Source organism: Apus apus, chromosome 2 (assembly GCF_020740795.1).
Source record: "Apus apus isolate bApuApu2 chromosome 2, bApuApu2.pri.cur, whole genome shotgun sequence".
Lineage (NCBI taxonomy): Eukaryota > Metazoa > Chordata > Aves > Apodiformes > Apodidae > Apus > Apus apus.
The window spans coordinates 45,581,385-45,598,670 of NC_067283.1; the positions used below are offsets into that span (position 1 = coordinate 45,581,385).

Consider the following 17,286-nt stretch of genomic DNA (forward strand, 5'->3'; position numbering starts at 1 on the left):
CCTGCAACCTCAGATTAAGTCGCACTCGCAGAAAAAGGATGACCGAGTTATTTAGCGATACCAATAAAAAACATGCCCCTGTTGTTCCAGGGGTTATACCAATACGGGGCAGGCTTATTCAACATCATTATCCCAAAGACATCAAGAGCTGCACTATTTTAAGTAGCCATCCTTTATAAACACTGCAGCAAAACTAATTAGCCCAAGCGGAGGCCTACGCTTGCAGATACACCGCTTGCAGATGCACTCAATTCCTTAGCTACCTCATTTAGTAAATGACCCTTGATACCTCGAAACACAACTACATTGTGAAATATTAACAAAACCCCACAGATATTCCCAGAGGGTGGCAAGAAACAGCCAGCTTGTGCTATTTCAAACTCCACCACTGGAACAGCAGCCCGTTACCCTTACACAGACATTAACATTAATCTGAGCTTACAAAAAAAAAAAAAAAAAGGAAGTAATGTAGGAATGTTGACATGTTGAAGGTGGAATTCTGTTATCCGGCAAACATGCAAGGTTTCCACCTCTTTGTAATAATGAGTCAAAACCTGGTCCTCATTTTGGACCTTCTGCTGCACTTCAACTTCGAACTCTCCCTTCAAACCACCTTGCAATCAGTTCTTTCTTTCTGACTTCCTTCCTCGCCTACCGATTTCCTCCATAGTCATCTCTGACACTTCCCTTGTACTTTTTTAGCTTTCAGATTTCCTCTGAGGACTAAGTGGCTGAAGTAAAAGACCCTTATGCTCTAAATTACACTGGCAGCAGAGCTAGAAAGGTCTGTTTTCCAGGCAATCTGCTGCTGCCAGATACAAGCCTGGCTGAATCCTAAAGAAAACATCAAAACACCACAGTAGGTTGGAGCAATACTGCCTACTTAAAATGTGTAAGGTCTCCTTACTACCTAAATAATAAGTATCAACATCTGGAAACATCAGCATTTTTCATGTACTGAGGAGGTTAAACAGGTGATTTAACTTAAAAGGGTTAACGTGTAACGAACCGTTTAGTAACTACAACTGTTTGTCCAACAAACTGAAAAAAAAAACAAAACAAACAAGACGGAAGCAGACACCTTGAGCTAGCAGGAAATAGCTGTATGAGTTTTGAGGACTTTTTTTTTTTACCTACTTTCATGGCCTTCCTCTAAAGCAAACACAGTATAGTACTAAGCCTACAGAAAGAACCCAAAGTTTTTTCAGCTCCCTCTCTGCAAACAAGCTGCCTTGTTTGTGTCTCTGCCCTGTAACAAACAAGAAGATAAATGAGTCATTTATGCCAAAGTAATCAGTCTAGATCTGTTGTTTTGACCTCTAAGCCAAATTTTCTGTATTACATGCCAATGGCTCAGATAAAACAGTACATTTTTTTCCTGACAGCTGAACCCTGTAACGTATGCGTGGCTCAGCTCAACAAATTGCTCTATAATTTATCTCTGAATGTATGTGTATCAGGAAACAGAGGGTGTAGGAAATTTGGCACCATGAGGTATGAAGTCCCCTCTTCTCCATAGACCCCCTTCTTTGTCTGGGCAACTAATGCACATTTGGACACAAATCCAACTACGAGCAAAATTAGAAAACCTCACTAAAATGGAAACAGCAGGATGATGGATATAAATATCTGGAGGGCAATATGCTTTACCTTAATAGGTAATATAGTATATTTTATTTATTGGAGCGGAGATGTTCAGCGTTCCTACAGAGCAGAAATTTAGGATTGAAGTCACGAGCAACCTTGACTTCTCTAAGACAAGACTGTACTGGATGGTGTCCAAGATGAACTCCACTTGACCTTAAAAGCAGTACTTAATTTTCAGCTGGAAACCAGAGTTTCCACACAGGCTGCTCAAGGCACGTTTTGCAGCTAGTCAGACAACACCATCCGTACAAATATTTATTTTTCTGACAGATTAAATGGTCTCATCATATTTACTGCAGTGACACAGATGACAGCAAGCCTGCAGGGAGGCACACGCTCTCTCTGAGTAACCGCAGGGCTGTGTGCCCTTCGTTCCTCTTGCAGCCGTGGTCCAGGGGACTGAGAAATGACCTCAGTCTGCACAAGGGGGGATTCCCCTTGGGTGTATCTCTTCCTTGCGTGCAGGGCAGGACAGCATGTACCACCCCAGGCATCGGTTAAGCAGCTACAATGCAAAGAGGCTTGATGAATCAGAAAGCCAGCCCAGCTACGCCGTCACAAGCACAGCAAGGCAGGCAGTGCAGCGCGCTGCTGGGGGGTGAGGGGCAGTGCAAACGGCTTCCCTGTGCATCCCAAACCCCTGGAGCAAACAACTCCTGCATGACCACAGCAGCAGCACAGGCAGCCCTCACAAGAGGGTTCCTTCTGAGCCTTGCCACTTGTAGAGGTACATGCACACAAGGGAAACACCACTGCTGCAGAGGCCTCCTTCCAGCACTGCTCTCCTTTGAGGACCAGGTTTCCACACCACCACACCCCCTCCTCTCCATCCACCCGTGCTGGCCACTGCTGCCTCCAGCTCCATCTTGCTGTGGCCACTGCCCCAGTGGGAAAGAACTTGAGCTCTGGAGAGTAATTCCTGCACCTAGCAAGCTGAAACAGGATCCCACTTATACTCCTATGGCTTCCATTCCCCTTTTTTATCTTTTACGGAAATACAGTACTTTCTATGCTGATAAATATTGTTACTCCCCACCTTTTGTTTTGTTTTTTTTAACTAGCATTTTTATAACTTTTTTTTTTTTTTTACTTTCTATTTGAAACATTTTGCTCCAGCAAATCTCCAAAGAGATTCCTCCATTACAACCAGGGTAGGGCAGAAAATGGGCTTTGCTTTGCTAAACTTAGGTTTTTTCCATCTCTCCTAGTCTCACCCGACACCCACAGTTTTTCATCTTGCATTGGAAACCTTTGGAATGGGTTGCCATTTAAAAGAAGCAGCAAAAAGCTTCTCTTTCTGTCCTCACTCACCCACCTCATTAGAAATGGTATTAAGGTATTTTTTAACCAAACACAGACAAACAAACAGAAATAACCACTAATAACCTCTGCAGCCACATGTACCTCTTTAGCGCTGGCGTACAAATAAAAACAGTAAAATCCATTCTAAAAGGAGGATTGTGTTTCTTTCTAAAGCACCAGTTGCACAGTAGTAATTTTAGAAATTAAAGACAGCTTGAACCTGCTGCTAGATTATTTTTAACAGGAGCTTTGTATGCAAGGGCAGTTTGGAGGCCGCCAGCCACAGAGGGCAAGAGGGCTCTGAAGCAAAGCCCCAACTGCAGCCAGGAATCCTCTCCACATGAGAAGAGTTCAAATTCATTTATAAGAGTGGGCAAAAGAGTGAACTGCTGACTTTTGAGCTTTTAGGAAACTGCCACCACACGTGAACGTGACTTTTTCTTTTTAGTTTTCCCATCTCCAGTCAGATGATGGTGAAGTGCTCTACTAAAAACATAGGTGAGGCAATGCAGCTGGTGTTGGGCAGCTGGGAAATGAGCAGAGTTCAAGGTTCAGCTGTTATTAAAAAGCACACACATCTTTCTATACTTATTCCCACTTTACAGCTCCAAATAAAACACATGCAGTCCTGATGAGTTTATAACTATAAATACGATACAGGAGAAAAACTCTAAGGCTCATCTGGGGAAACCAAACTGATATACAAACGCACCAGAAGAATTATTTTCTTTTTACTACTGCCACATATACAGCTACACTTCTAAAAATACACTACTAGCCCTAGGATTAAAGGTAAGAAAATAGAAACACCACTCTCTCACAAACACAGGCACAACTTGAAATCAAGCAGCCTGTTTCTCACCCCAGCTCCATCACAGACCTCCTCAAAAAGCTGCTCAGGAGGATCTATACACTGCAGTATACTAAATGCCCCAACAAGCTTCATGTGTGGGTCTGACAAGTGGCAGGCAGTTTGGTGGGGCCAGCTGGACTATATACCCTACTTCCTGGGCAGACTTCACAGGGCTCACCATCACTGCTCCCAGTCTGACACCTCTGGCACAATAACCAGCTCCCTCCCTGCAATAAGCAGAAAGTGAGTGGGCAGAGACATGCCCCTCATCTCGGGGCTCTATTTTTCTGGAGAAAGAATAAGCACGATGTGTAGCCTGGGTCATTAAAGCCCTTGGCTGCTTTCACCAAAGGTCCCTCAGGAGGGTAAAACGATTACAGGGAGTAAAACTTACACACACAGTGAAAACACTAAGACCAGACAGACAGTGCAGCAGCTACGACTGAAAAGGTGTCTCCAGAGCTGGCAGATCCCGCTGACGATACGCACACCCTGCCCATACCCTCAGCACAGTGCTGGTGCACCCTAATGCCAGATGTGGTGGCACCCTAAATGCCAGACCAGGCATTTTGAAAAAATACTTCTATAAAGTAAAAAAACCCAACAACTTAGCTGCAGTGGGGAGGCTGAGGAATGAAAACAATCATCCCCTGTACCAGAAGGCAGACAGTGGCACAATCCAAAGCATCTTTTCTACATGCCTCGTAAGCATCTGTTAAAAAGCTAACAGCAACCACCACCAACTCAAAGAGCTGTGGCAGACTCCAGGCAGCAGATAATTCAATAACCACCTCCTTTTTTCCCCCTCCTTTAAACCCAAAGAATCTGCTACAGGCAGCAGGCCAGGCAGAGGGTACTCACTGCAGGCTCCGCAGGTGAAGCAGCTGTCGTGGTAGAGGTTGCCCATGGCCTGGCAAGCCTGGTTTGCTCCATACACCCCCTTGCTGCATTTCACACAGGTGCCTGAAAGAGAGAGAGGGAGACAGAGGTCATAAGCGGGACCTGGTGGGGTGGCTGGGGTCGCTGGCTGGGTGACCACACCTGTAATTAACTCAGCACGGTGGCTCAGCAGCTTAGGACCAGTCGGTTCATTGTAGCCACAATATGTAGGCGACATCAGCATCACCCATTCTGAGACACACTCTTAACAGTGGCCACAACAATTATCAGACCTTCACAGAGAAAGCCAAAAAGGTGAAAGAGCAAAAAAGTAAACTAGACAACAGCAGCCCTGTTTGTCTACAGTGACACCTCCTTCCTCCACCCATTAATTTGCACAAATTTTATATACATTTAAAAACACTTACTGGCCCTCCCAGAAGCCTGGGTGGTAGTAGGTGGTGCTCATGGCTGTTCACAGACCAGTAATTTCTGCTACTTCTTGCATCAAATAAGCTTGTTGGTTGCCAACAATGTGAGGAAAACACACATCTTCACTTAGCCCCTTTGTAACTGATTTCAGACCTTGCTCACACCTGCTGAAAGCCCTAAGGACTTCCCACCCAAACAGAGCTGGACTGATTACCTGACACCTATCTATCTTCCCTCTGTCAGCCACATCTGAAGAGAGACACAACGCAGGCGCTACACACAGACCATGTATCTTGCCAGACATTGTTCTTGCTTCTTGCAGGACAAGGCAAGAAAAAAAGTGAGTTTTAAGGAGAGGATACCTTGATGGTGGTGGCATCACCAGCTGAGGAGGGCTGACTTTCAGGTCGCCCATGGTGTGAAAGAGAATTAGGGCCAGTACACATGGTCCACTTCTGGCTGTAAGCTGTCCCAACTGCAAGTCCAAGCTGCTCCTCTCACCCAGGCTTTCCTGCCACCACCATCACCAAAAGACCAGGGCCAGCTCTGGAGCTCCAGAGGAGGGAGAAGACGACTGTGCTCAGTTCAGCTTTGTCTCTTGCCAGCACAGCCAAGCACATTTCCAGCAGCGCCTGCCCTGGTGTGGGGCTCCAACCTGAAATCCAAACCAGGCAGACAGTGTAGTGGGAGGTTTTCCACCTCATGAGGAAGCTGTTGAGAACCCTCCAAGCAGGGGTCTGATCAGGGCTGGGAATGGCAGCAACAGGGCAGATGTAAGGTGGTGGCGGTGGGGAGTGACCACAGAGAGGACTTTGGCACTGCAGGTTTGCAAATCGTGTTGTGTGTTCACCTAGGCCTCTCAAATCTCACTCCACTTCCACACAAAACTATTTTGATAACAGAGCAAGAAGTGACAACAGAGTTTCACACCCTCGATGGCACCCAACAGCAGGACCCGCTTCCTCCACCTCGTAGGGAGAAATGCAGTGAAGCTGCCTGAAACCACTGTTAGTGGCTGGGGTGAGAAAGTCCTTGTCCAAGGAAAATTATAAGGAAAAGGAAAAATCTAGTTCACTTATTTCAGGCATTTTAAAGCAGCATCACCCTTTAACTACCTCTAAACAAGCAACTTTAATCCATGCTTGGGATCTACCCAAAAAGGGCAGTGTGAAGCACAAGCAGAAGATGTGTTTCTACTCCTTGGTGACTGTGCAGATGTGACTTTGCCTCCAGGTCTCCTTCCACCACTGGTCCACATCCCTGGGGCAGCAGGGACTGTCAAGTCATGCCTCACTCCCACTGGACCAAAGAAAGAGGGACAGCATCATGTTGGTGGAGATCCTTAGTCATGCTGTGGTTAGAAAACCTTCACTTATTTCAGGGCCCCACAAGCTTCAGAGTAATTGGAAAGGTCTGGTGAAAGTTAGGAAGAAATCCAACGTAGTTATGACAGCGCTGAAAAGTAACTCCCAACTCTGGCAGCACCACGCTGGCAGTCCCAGGGTGGCTAAGAATTTCTTCCTGCAGCTGAGAGCTGCAGCCATCAGCTTTCACACTACAGGGATAAAAACACTCTGGAGCCCTTTGCAGTAGCGCACAGAGGGCTGCTGAAAAGCAAACACTTCATCTTCCGTAAGCAGCCCTGGCTCTCTGTGCTGCGTCTGCCTGCCTGCCTTCAACCAGCACGCTGAAAGCTGTCTCCGAGCCCCACTGCACTCAGAGCCAGAGTCCAAACTGACACAAACCCGGAGAGAAGACTGCAGAGAATAATTAGTTACTCTGTTTTGTCCAAATCCGACCTGAGCTGAAATGCTGGCTTGGCTGGGGGGCCCACCCCAGCACACAGTTTGGCACCAAGTTAGCAAAACTTGCTGTTTCTTTTCAAACTAGGCACATTTATCCTGGTTATTTATTGAAAGAAACCTTTCAAGAAAGCAAAAGATAAATCAGGCAGGCATTTAAAAAAAAAAAAAAAAGAGACAAAGATGAGAAAATGTGGCTTTTCAAACTGTTGTGTTCTCTCAGGAACAGTTCTCCCAGGTCAGTGGCAGCCTGAGATGCTGTGCAAACACCTGACACAAGAGCTAACAGCTACCTCACAAAATTCTCTCCTGACAACAATGATGATGAGTGGAAAGTTTTGAGAGTAAAAAACCTGCTGATTTTGCTGCTCAAAGCCTTCTTTCCACGACATTCACCAGGCTCTCCACAGAACTGATGTATTTATTGCATTGTAATTGCTGCATTTTTCCCTTCTCTGTGCCAATGAGTGGCTGCTCCAGAAAATACCACCAGCGTCCTCTGATTTCCTCCTTTCCAGATAGGAGCCAGATGATGCTGAATACAGATGAGCAGCATGAAGAAGCAGGAGGTAGAAGGCACAACAGCTGCTTGCAGGTGCAGTGCGCAGTAAAGATGGTGGCAGGCATCTAAAACCACTACAAAATGCCCAAACACAAATCCCACAGCTGTCTCTTGTACATTCCATTTAAGCTTCAGAGGGTAGGAATGGCCTGTGTTTTCCAACGGGACAGGCAGTATGGCCAGATCCTGCAGGAGATGCCTGGGCTCCCACATCCTTCCTCAAACATTCCTCCACCTCCCACTCTTCAACTTTCCTGCACCATCCTCTCCCCGTTCTTTCAGTATATGCTCCATTTCATCCCCTGCTTAACTTTTTATCCACTTCTTTAAATATTTAGGCCCTTAAAACATGGAAAATAAAGTTATGGAATTAAAGAGCTTTTAAAATAAATTGACAATGTTGTCTGTAAAAACCATAATGTGCTAAATTACCCAACTATGTAATTGCCAGCCATGTTATAAATATTTAGAGATGTTCTGTGGCAAGGCTGACAAATGAAAAATGGTGTGCTGGCAATTCTGTGTATAGTTTATATTTTTACTAGTATCTGCTAAGTCTTACTTAAAAGCAAATTAAATCTCAGTAGAAATCAGAATTATTCTAGAAATAAGTCTTCGCTTCTTCCCAAGAGAATATTCTGAAGTATTTTAAGCAACACACTTGAGCCTTCATCTCTGACTCTCAGCACACCTGGCCTGAAAGGGGGAAAAAAAGGTGTTTTCTTATTGATTTTCCCTTTCCACTTTTTTTTTTTTTTTAGCCACTTGCTTCCTGCTGCCACAAGGATCCTATACTTTGGGCTTAGGTACTGCAAGGAAAAAGCAGTGCCTATTGTTGAGGGTGGCCGATCACTGAGCTCAGCAACCTGTGTGCAAAGCCAACCTGATGGAAGACAGCACCATTCCAAGGCCATCCCGCCACGGAACGGGCTCTGTGCCCTGCTCCACGCAGGCTCCCACCACCGCTTCCCGAAACAGTGCTGAGTGTGCTTTCTGCTAGCCAAGGCATGGAGTTAAAATGTCAGCAGCATCAGTCCAGCCCCACATGCCGCTGACACTAGTCAGCAGGCTCTGGGTAATTTTCTTGGCAGAGAGCAGCTTTCAGCAAAAATTTCTGTCCTCAGCTGGAAGCAGAGGGATCCTGAGCAGTCACGGCTCAGCAGGATGCCTGATTCCTGCACTCCTTCACTTTGCTGCATGCAATGAGTGCTTCTGCAAGCACCAATCTGAGCTGATATCCCCTCCGAAAGGGCAGCTTTTAACCTCAGATTATGTTATCAAGGCGTTATTAAAGAAAAAGGAAAGGTTTCTCTTCTGCCCCCAGGATGACAAGTCTGAAGCACTGCACATGCATGTTGCTGGTAAATTCACACTTGAGCGTGCCGACAGAATGGTAGCCAGATCTGGAAAGGGAAAGTGCTGATTTCGGCTGAAATTGCTAATCTCGACTCAATTTCTGCTGGCAGGGCAGCGTGGCCTCTGACAACAAAGAAATCTCTGTTCCCTTTTGCATCATGTGGCAAAGCAACCGCCTGCGCTGCAGCTGAGAGCCTGAACAAAGAGACTTTTGGGGCAGAGCAGGGACCGAAAACATGCCCTGCCAGCCATGTCCTGGCACTCGCTGTGTTCCATCCCAGCACTGCAAACCAGGAGGGCGACCACTGGGAACAGCCTCAGCTCACAAGATCAAACAGGCTTGATGCAGACCTCAAGGGCTGTCAGAAATGAAAGCGAACCCAGCGCCCAATCTGAAACGTCAGTCCCACTCTCAAAGTTCAACAAGTGCTTTTCCATTTAGCGCCAGACTCAAAGCCTTTAGAGATGTTTTCTCCTCTAAGCGTTGCTATTTCACACTCCTCAGAACAAGCTCAGTTACTTACTATATCTGACTCGCTAAAAATTCAATGCAAACCACGCTGAACAGCAGCATTTTCTGGGACTGGTCAGTATGATTTATTTCCATATGCCAGACATCATATACCTGCAAACCAAGAACACAGTTGTGGGTTTTTCCAGCAGCATCCTCCTTTTCAGCAGCATCCCCATTCTCAGCAGCATCCAGGACAGCCAAGCTCTTCTGCATGTGCTCCTGGTGGGGTTTGCTAAGGCTGTTGCTTAATTTTAGAGGGCCAGATGCTTTGCTGTGCTATTTCAGTGGTGAGATTTCCTTGCCATGTCAGTCTACTCCTGGGTATGAGGAATGCAGTGGCAAGACGAGTGGACTGTTCTGTGGGTCTGCCTATGTAGCTAATCCAGAAACAGCACTTGGAGAAGTAAGTCTGTCCTTCCCCTTCCACTTCATGTAAGCCACATTTCCATGATCAGCTTTTGCATGTAAATACCTCTGGTATCATCTTTCCCATATGTCCAGACATGCATGCAGCTAATCCAGAAGCAGACCCCGCTGTCTTTTGGCAGAGTACAACTTCTGCATTTCTGATCCACCTATTTATTCCAGGAGAAGCAAGTCCTCCACTTACACACACATTTTTCAAACAACATATGCTGAAAAAAAAAAAACAAAAAAATAAAAGCCTTCACCCTGTCATACCTGACATTGGGTTTTATTTCAGACCTTCTCCAGAACCTGATGTCACCTCCCTGGGGCTCACCTTAACCAAGTCATTTCTATACCAGACTCTAAATTAGACACGTTGTGTGCCTCACTGTGCTGTTATCCACTACTGTGCCATCACACTTGCTGGTGAGCTGGTTTCAAGGAGATTTGGAGGCCCATGTGAGATCAGGTGCCTCGAAAACCTGGCAATTTGGTCCTGTTCACCACTGGAAGAGGGGGGTTTTCACTCCATGGCAGCAAAGATGTACAAGTACTCCCTACCCAAAGAACCAGAGTTGAGAAATGCAGTTTTTCAATACTGTTTCTGCATGCCCCATGTTCTTGACCCCCAACTTTACTGTAGACAGTTGTGTACACACCGTCAGCAAAGTGCAAAAATGCCATCAAACTCACATCAGTGACACTTTAAATACCTTATAGCCATGTCAGAAACTGCATTAACTCCGGTGCCAAATGAATGAGGCTCCTTATTCCTTTCAGTCTCCACTGCTGCAGTAATCCTGGCTGAAAGACCCATTGGTAGATTTTTTGGTATATTTTTCCTTAGCTTAGGAACCCAGCTTAGCTCTCAAGAGGAAGGGAGGAGAAGCATATACTGCTGTAATCTTGAAGAGCCATATCCCAGGCAAATACTTATTTGCTTCGTTCCTTGCAGTGAGATAAGCTTTGCAATCTGCACACACCCACCAGTCCACGTGTCACCATCCTTCCAGCTTTCCTTATTCCATCAGGACCTTCCTCACCCTGCCTCCCCCTCCTCACTGCTGCAGGCAGGCATCTCCTCGCAGCCGCGGTGTTCTCCCAGGAGCACGCAGCAGGGAAACTTCTGCTCATTCCCAGTGGAAATAATGCAGGTACGTACAAAACAAAGCTCAGAAGAACTTTCGTTTTAACCAGAAATTCTCCACTCAGCATTGCCACTGAAACATCCTGGTACACCACCAGCAGCAGGGTTCGGAAAAGTCCTCAGGTATCTACAGCCTTCAAGATAAATGAATTGTGGTTCTGGCAGCAGTAAAGTGCTAACTTCACTATGCACAAGACTTTGAAAGAGCACTGCTGGCCTTCGAGCTGATCACACCCATTCAGAGGTGCTGGGGTTCCACGTCTTCACAGGGTATCAGTGACTAGGCTACTGCTCTGCTTCTGCCAAGGGGAACAGAAATAGGCACACTTTGCTATGAGATCTCCTCTGCCCAAATGCTGGGAAGCACTCCAGCATTCACCTGCAAAACAAGAGGCCTGGGGCCCTCCTAAGATACCTGCAGCTTACCAGCTGTGCTCTAAATAATAAGAGAGGAAGCCAGATCTCAACCACTAACAAATGATTATAAAAAGAAAACCATTTCTAAAAAGTGTTTTTAAAAAAAGCTTTTGGCAAGGGTGTAGACAGTCTTCATCAGATGGGGATTTCCATCTAGCAATATGGAATAAGCACTGGTAGAACTGTGATGCTACATGTTACACCTCTAAAAGCAGCCATCGCCATCTGTGCCTGCAGACCAAGGAACTGCATGGTACCATGGGTTTTGTTAAAAGGAATGGCAAAACCTCCCTGCAGAGCCCAGTGTCTCTCAGCCAGGCCTGTCCCCTGCCAGGTCACTTCCAGCCAGCACAGGCAGATGCTCAGTTTGGTTGTTCACATGCCCAGCTTTCACTTGAAAATTCACCTGGCACCAGTCCTCAGGATGGTGCCGCCTCACCTAACCTGCAACATCTGCACTGCACTGAGTGGTGCAAGCAGAGGAGTCGCAGCTCCCTCTGTCACTCCTGTTTAATTAATCTTCCTGTTTGCCAAGTGCAGATGAAGGCTGGTGCATCCAAAGGAACACCAGGAGTTCAGGCAGCCCTGGAAAATCAGTGGGATTCAGGCACCTTGTTCCTGGATGTTCCCTGGAAACGGTACACCAAAAACCTGAATACAACCCACGGTGGCTTCCAGCAGCCTCTCCTGGGACCTGGGGCTCCTTCTCTGCTGCAGTGGGAACCAGCCTCTCCAGAAAGCAATTTCAGGATTTCCCTCCCCAAGCTTAAAACCTGGGTGATACCTGAGACTCCCTAAGTCCTCTTCAGCAGCCCACAATAAATCAAGTCAGCACTTAAAAGCACTCCTGAAGAACCCGAATTCCTCCAGAGACACGTGCAGCCCATGCTGCTCACACATAGGCCACTATTTAAAAAAGAAAAAGTCTTGGCTTTGTTTACTTCATTCCTTTGACTCGCTACACATACTCTGAGGAGACAAATGGATTTTGTACAGCAAGCTAGTGTTGACAGATAACCAGATTGTCTGTTACTCCTCAGCAGAGCATCCTGCCTACATTATGCCTACTTCCTAGCTTATCCTTTTCCAGGCTTTAATTTACAAACACGTTTTCACAAGTGAAAGAAAAAGCAGCTCCTTTACTGTGATCAGATTTAATTGTTAAGGAGAATTACCTGGTCCAGACTGAGACAGACTGAAGGAGTGTATGTGACCAAACAGACAGTGCCAACTTGAAAAACACCCCCGTGTTATAAAAGCAGCACCCAGAATTAGGAGAGCTGAGAGCATTTTAGATAAAGCACTTTGGTCATCAGCACTTGAGACCTGTTTTAATTTCCTGACTCCCACGTACTGTAAAGCTGTTGCATTAAACTTCCCTTCACTGGGAGAAAGTCTGCAACAAAACACACTGTTGATCCTTCTTATCAGTATTGCAAAATAAGTATTTTCCATCCTGAAGTTTGCTAGCTTGAGGCTATGGCATAGCAAAGACAGAATCAGAAGACCAGCTGTATTCTCTGCTTCTCCAAAGGAAGTAAGGTAACTGTAAAAAAACTGAAAATAAAAGTGAGAAAGAAAGGGGGAGGAGGCCCATAATTAAGATACCTTGTTATTTGTTCCTTCCGGCTCTGTGGCTCTTCACAGGCCAGACCTGCTGAGCCTCCTGCACAGAGCTGAGGCTCCACAAAACATTACTTTTTCCTCTGCCACGACTGCAGTGCTTCGTTTTTCCGTCTACCTCTCCTCCTTCCCACACTTCTCAGACACTACACACCAAGAGGACATCAAAAGACCTCACCAGGAACCAGGCAGCCTCCACCTCTCCTCCCTCCCCTGAGCTCACCAGTAACTCAGCCCCCTGACCAACAGGACCCTCCATGCTGCCAGAATAACTCCTGCTACCACAAAGTTCCCACTGGATGTAAGCATGGCACTACTGCTTATTCTGTGACAAAAAGGTAAAAATAACCTAACCACTGAGTACGTGCCCTTGCTTTCTCACCCCATCCCCATGCACATTTTGGATGAGGTGTCATCCAGCTGGTTTACCTGCACCATGAGGAGAAGATGCACACAGCGGGGTCTGTCAAAGAGAACTCCAACACCTCCACAGTGGAACTAAATGCTGCCTTCAGCAAAATATTCCTATTTGTGAGCACTGCCCCCCATGAGACTTGCTGTCCCAACCCCATTTTGCTATCTGCTCCTTGTCACAGCATTCAGACCTCCCCAGATGAGGCTCTCTGCCTGCACAGCACAGAAAGCATCCAAACACATTTCCAGGCCAAAATGCTCCAAGTACAGCAATTCCACATATCATTCTTCTGCAACAGAATAAAAACACATCTGCCCAGCCACAGGGCTGAATCCAGTCTCAGATTCTGAGATAAACAATCCCAGCACAGCCCTCTGTGGGTGAGTACCACCACCTGATGCCAAGAAATACATTTTGTTATGCAATTTGCAACTGAGCACTCGGTGGTCCCTCCAGCTACATCCTTGAAACTGGCATGAAGTACGGGGTTGCTCCTGTGTGTGCAAGACCTTTGCTGAGCTACCCACTGATCCCACCAGACACGACTCTGTGCAGCAGCATCTCTGCAGCCTGAGATGCAAACCTTTCCTCTGCACCAGGCTGGAGAGTTTAATCTGTCCCTGCTTCTGCTTCTACTTCTGTCACCGTGGGTCATGAGGAAAATCCACACACTAAACCTGCCCCCGTTGTCAGTTAAATTAACCGCGGAGTTCTCAGCCTTCCCAGCAATTCCGTGTTTCCACCTCTCAAAAGCTGAATTATCTCATCTGCTATTAAGTGGCAAAGTAGCGTGGCAGGGAAAGGAAACACCCGATTTGCCCCTGACCTTCTACCATCCCGAGCTAGTAAATCATTTTAATCCAGCAGGACATTTAATATTCCCGTTGGGAGACCCTCACATGTGAGCGGGTCCCTTTCCACCGCGATAACCTCTGGTGCCAGCCTGAACTACTTGCCGACCCCAGACTTAGAGAGGAATGTGCCTACTGCCTGTTTTTCTGCCGTCCTCGGGACATACCGATCCTTTCCAAGCACCTGGGGAGGGGGGGAGTGGGGGGAAATCCTGGCAAGTTTGGGAAACTGCCCACCCTTCCCGTCCCCGAGCAACTCCTCCTCAAGAGACCCCGCAAGCACAGCCGGCGGCGCGCAGAGCCCCGAGGGGGCGAGCACCGAGGGGTGCCTGCGGCTGCCTCCCCCCGGGCTCAGCGCCGGCTCCCCTGGCCCGCAGCGCGCACAGGCACGGCTCCTCCACGGGCTGCAGCCTTCCCGCTCACACCCGGGCGGGCAACAGCCCTGCTAAGGCGCGGGGAGCCGGGAGTCCCGTCAAAGACAAGCGGAGCGCCTTCCCGCCAAGCAACACAGCGCGCTTGAGAAGACGCTGCCCCAGCTTCTTCCCAGAGCTGTCCTCCCCGCAGCTGCTACACCAGCTCTGCTTTAAGAGGCAGGATTAAAGAAAAAGAAAAAGCATCACAGGAGGAAGAGCTCCCAGTCCCTGTAAGCAATAAAAGTTAAGTAACAAACTACCCTCCCCCCCCACCCCGAGCAACTGAAAAAGCAGAACCAAGCAGGCATGCAGGGCCACGCAGCCCTGCAGGTGTGAGCGCTGCAGCGACACTTTGCCATGAGCCCTTTTCCCGCCAACCTGCCGCCTTACCGAAGTAATCAGCCTTCGGCCGAGCATCCATCTCCTGCTCCAGGCGCTGGGTCAGCGCCTCCAGCTTCAGCTCGGCAGCCGACGGCCCTTGCTCCGGCTGGGGAAGGAGGGTCTGGCAGGGCAGCTTCACCTTCGCCGTGCCGGAGCTCTCTGGGTGCCTGGCATCCGACCTGGGGCCACTCGTGCCCTCCGGGAAAGGCGGCTGTGGAGCGTCCGGAGCCGCCGGCCTGTGCGAGGCCAGGTGCGAGGAGCCCGGCTCGGGGCTGGAGCTGCTGCCGTTGGGCCGGTGGTTCTGCCCGTGGGCCACAAAGTGGCCAGCCGGGCCGGGGTAGGCGGTGGCATGCTGGTAGTCCACACTGGGGGGGGTGGGCGCAGAGCTGGGTGGGAAGGACAGCGGGACGCCCTGGTACCACAGCTGGCTGCCATCCCCTCCAGCCCTGGGACCGCAGGGCTCAGCAGGGCCGGAAAACCCCCGGGCAGGCTGCACGGCGGGCGACGAGAAGGAGGAGGAGGAGGAGGAGGAGGATCTCTGCTGCGCTGGGGGCCCCGGCGCCCCCTCCTCTGCCCCTGCCGAGGGGGCTGCGCTGCTCCAGGCGTGCGAGGAGGAGGAGGAGGCGGGCCTCTGGCTCCCGCTGCCCCGCTTGCCCTCGCTGCCGTTCTCCTGCCGGCAGGGCTGCGGGACGCCGGGACCGCCAGCATGCTGCTCCCCACGCCCCGCGCCGGGCTGCGAGCCCCCGCCTCTGGGGATCCTGCTGCTGGGCTCCGCTTCCCAGCTCCGGCGCCCAGCCTGGCTCCCGGGAGCCTCGGCACGTGCCCCGCCGTCTCCGAAGCCGCGCTCCGCGCCGTCGTACAGCCTGGCCCGCGGCCCCTCCGCGCCGGAGGCCGGGGGTGGCTTGGCACCCCGTGCCGGGGCCGGGCTGGGCCGGGGGGCGGCGAAGGTGGCCCCTCCGTTCAGGGCAGGTGCCAGCATGTCCTGCTGCTGCTGCTGCTGCTGCTGCTGCTGCTGCTGCTGGAGGTGGATCTTGGCCATTTTGGTGGCAAAGACCCGCCTGGTCTCCTCGAACTCGGGGTTGTTGCCGGCGGCTTTGTCCACCCGAAAGAGACCGTCCTTGGAGGCCTCGTACATGTTGAGGTCTTCGATGAACTTGCTGGCTTCCAGACCCAGGTCGTCGTACTTCTCCATCCCGCCCGGCTCCAGCGGGTGGAACCCCGCTTTCCCTCCTCCTCCTCCTTCCCGCCGGGACCAGGGCACTGCCGGCCCCGCCGCTCGCGCCGTCCCGCCGCGCCCGCGCGACCGGGGGCGGGGCGGGGGGCGGGGCGGACACCCCCCTGGCCCCGCCCCCCCAGCCCCGCCCCTGCCCGCCCGCGCGCCCGTCAGACGTCACATGCAGACCCGATGACGTAATGCGCGCAACAGGGTCCCGTCCCGTCCCCCCCCCCAGTCCGAAGGTGCGTGCGGGAGCTCGCTGCCCTAATTAGCGCTGCCATTAGCGCTGCCATTAGCGCTCCCATTAGCGTCGGTGGGAGGCGTTCGCGTCGGGAATGGCGCGGGCAGCGGGAGCAGGGAAGGGGCTGGGCTGTCCCCCCCGCGCTGGGCACGGCTGCGCCCCAAATCCTGTAGTGCTGGGGGCACGTCCTGAGGGGAGCGGCCGGGGGAGCTGGGGCGGCTCTGTCTGGAGGAAGGGAGGCTGGGCAGGGAGCGTGTCCCTCCCTGCAGCTCCCGGAGAGCCGGCAGCAGCCAGGTGGTGGCCGGGCTCCTCTGCCAAGTGGCCAAGCGGGAGAACAGGGACCTCAGGTTGCTCCTGGGGAGGGGTAGGCTGGGTGTTAGGAAAAACGGTGTCGCAGGAAGCGCTGGAACAGGCTGGCCAGGATGAGTCGCCATTCCCGGAGGGATTTAAAAGGCGTGTGGATGTGGTGCCCGGGGACACGGTGTAGGGGTGGACTCGGCAGTGCCAGTTTAACAGTTCGACTTGATGGTCTTGCAGTTCTTTTCCAACCAAAATGGTTTCTATGGTTCTCTGATTGTACAGTCTATACACACTTCATATCTGAAGTTATGCTATTGTTACATTCAATACTATCAATATATAGTTTTATCTTTGACCTTGTGTGCTGCACAGGACCCCAGCCCATTGCAAGAAGGGCGGTACCAATCCTGAAGGATAACAGATACTCCTGGATTCCTGAAACACCAGCATCCCAACCCCTCCAAAATGTCTGTGCAGCCCTTACCTGGCGTCACAGGTAAGTAGCTGCAGCAAGACCAACTCCAGGG

General features: G+C 50.0%; 1 protein-coding gene and 1 long non-coding RNA gene across 2 annotated transcripts in view; both read right to left on the reverse strand.

Annotated features, from left to right (window-relative positions):
* LIMD1 (LIM domain containing 1) overlaps positions 1–16,290 on the reverse strand; it is a 35,937-nt gene extending 19,647 nt beyond the window's left edge. Inside the window, exons 1-2 of the mRNA XM_051610775.1 lie at positions 15,012–16,290; positions 4,664–4,765 (exon numbers count right to left, since the gene is read on the reverse strand). Of these exons, the coding sequence (XP_051466735.1) occupies positions 4,664–4,765; positions 15,012–16,194 (1,285 nt within the window). The 5' untranslated portion in view covers positions 16,195–16,290. The remainder of the gene's footprint in view (positions 1–4,663; positions 4,766–15,011) is intronic.
* LOC127381018 (uncharacterized) lies at positions 1,890–3,639 on the reverse strand. The gene is made up of 2 exons (XR_007888627.1): positions 3,052–3,639; positions 1,890–2,152 (listed from the first exon to the last, which is right to left on the reverse strand). It is a non-coding gene; the product is annotated as an uncharacterized LOC127381018 (long non-coding RNA).
* Positions 16,291–17,286: the final 996 nt, after the last annotated feature.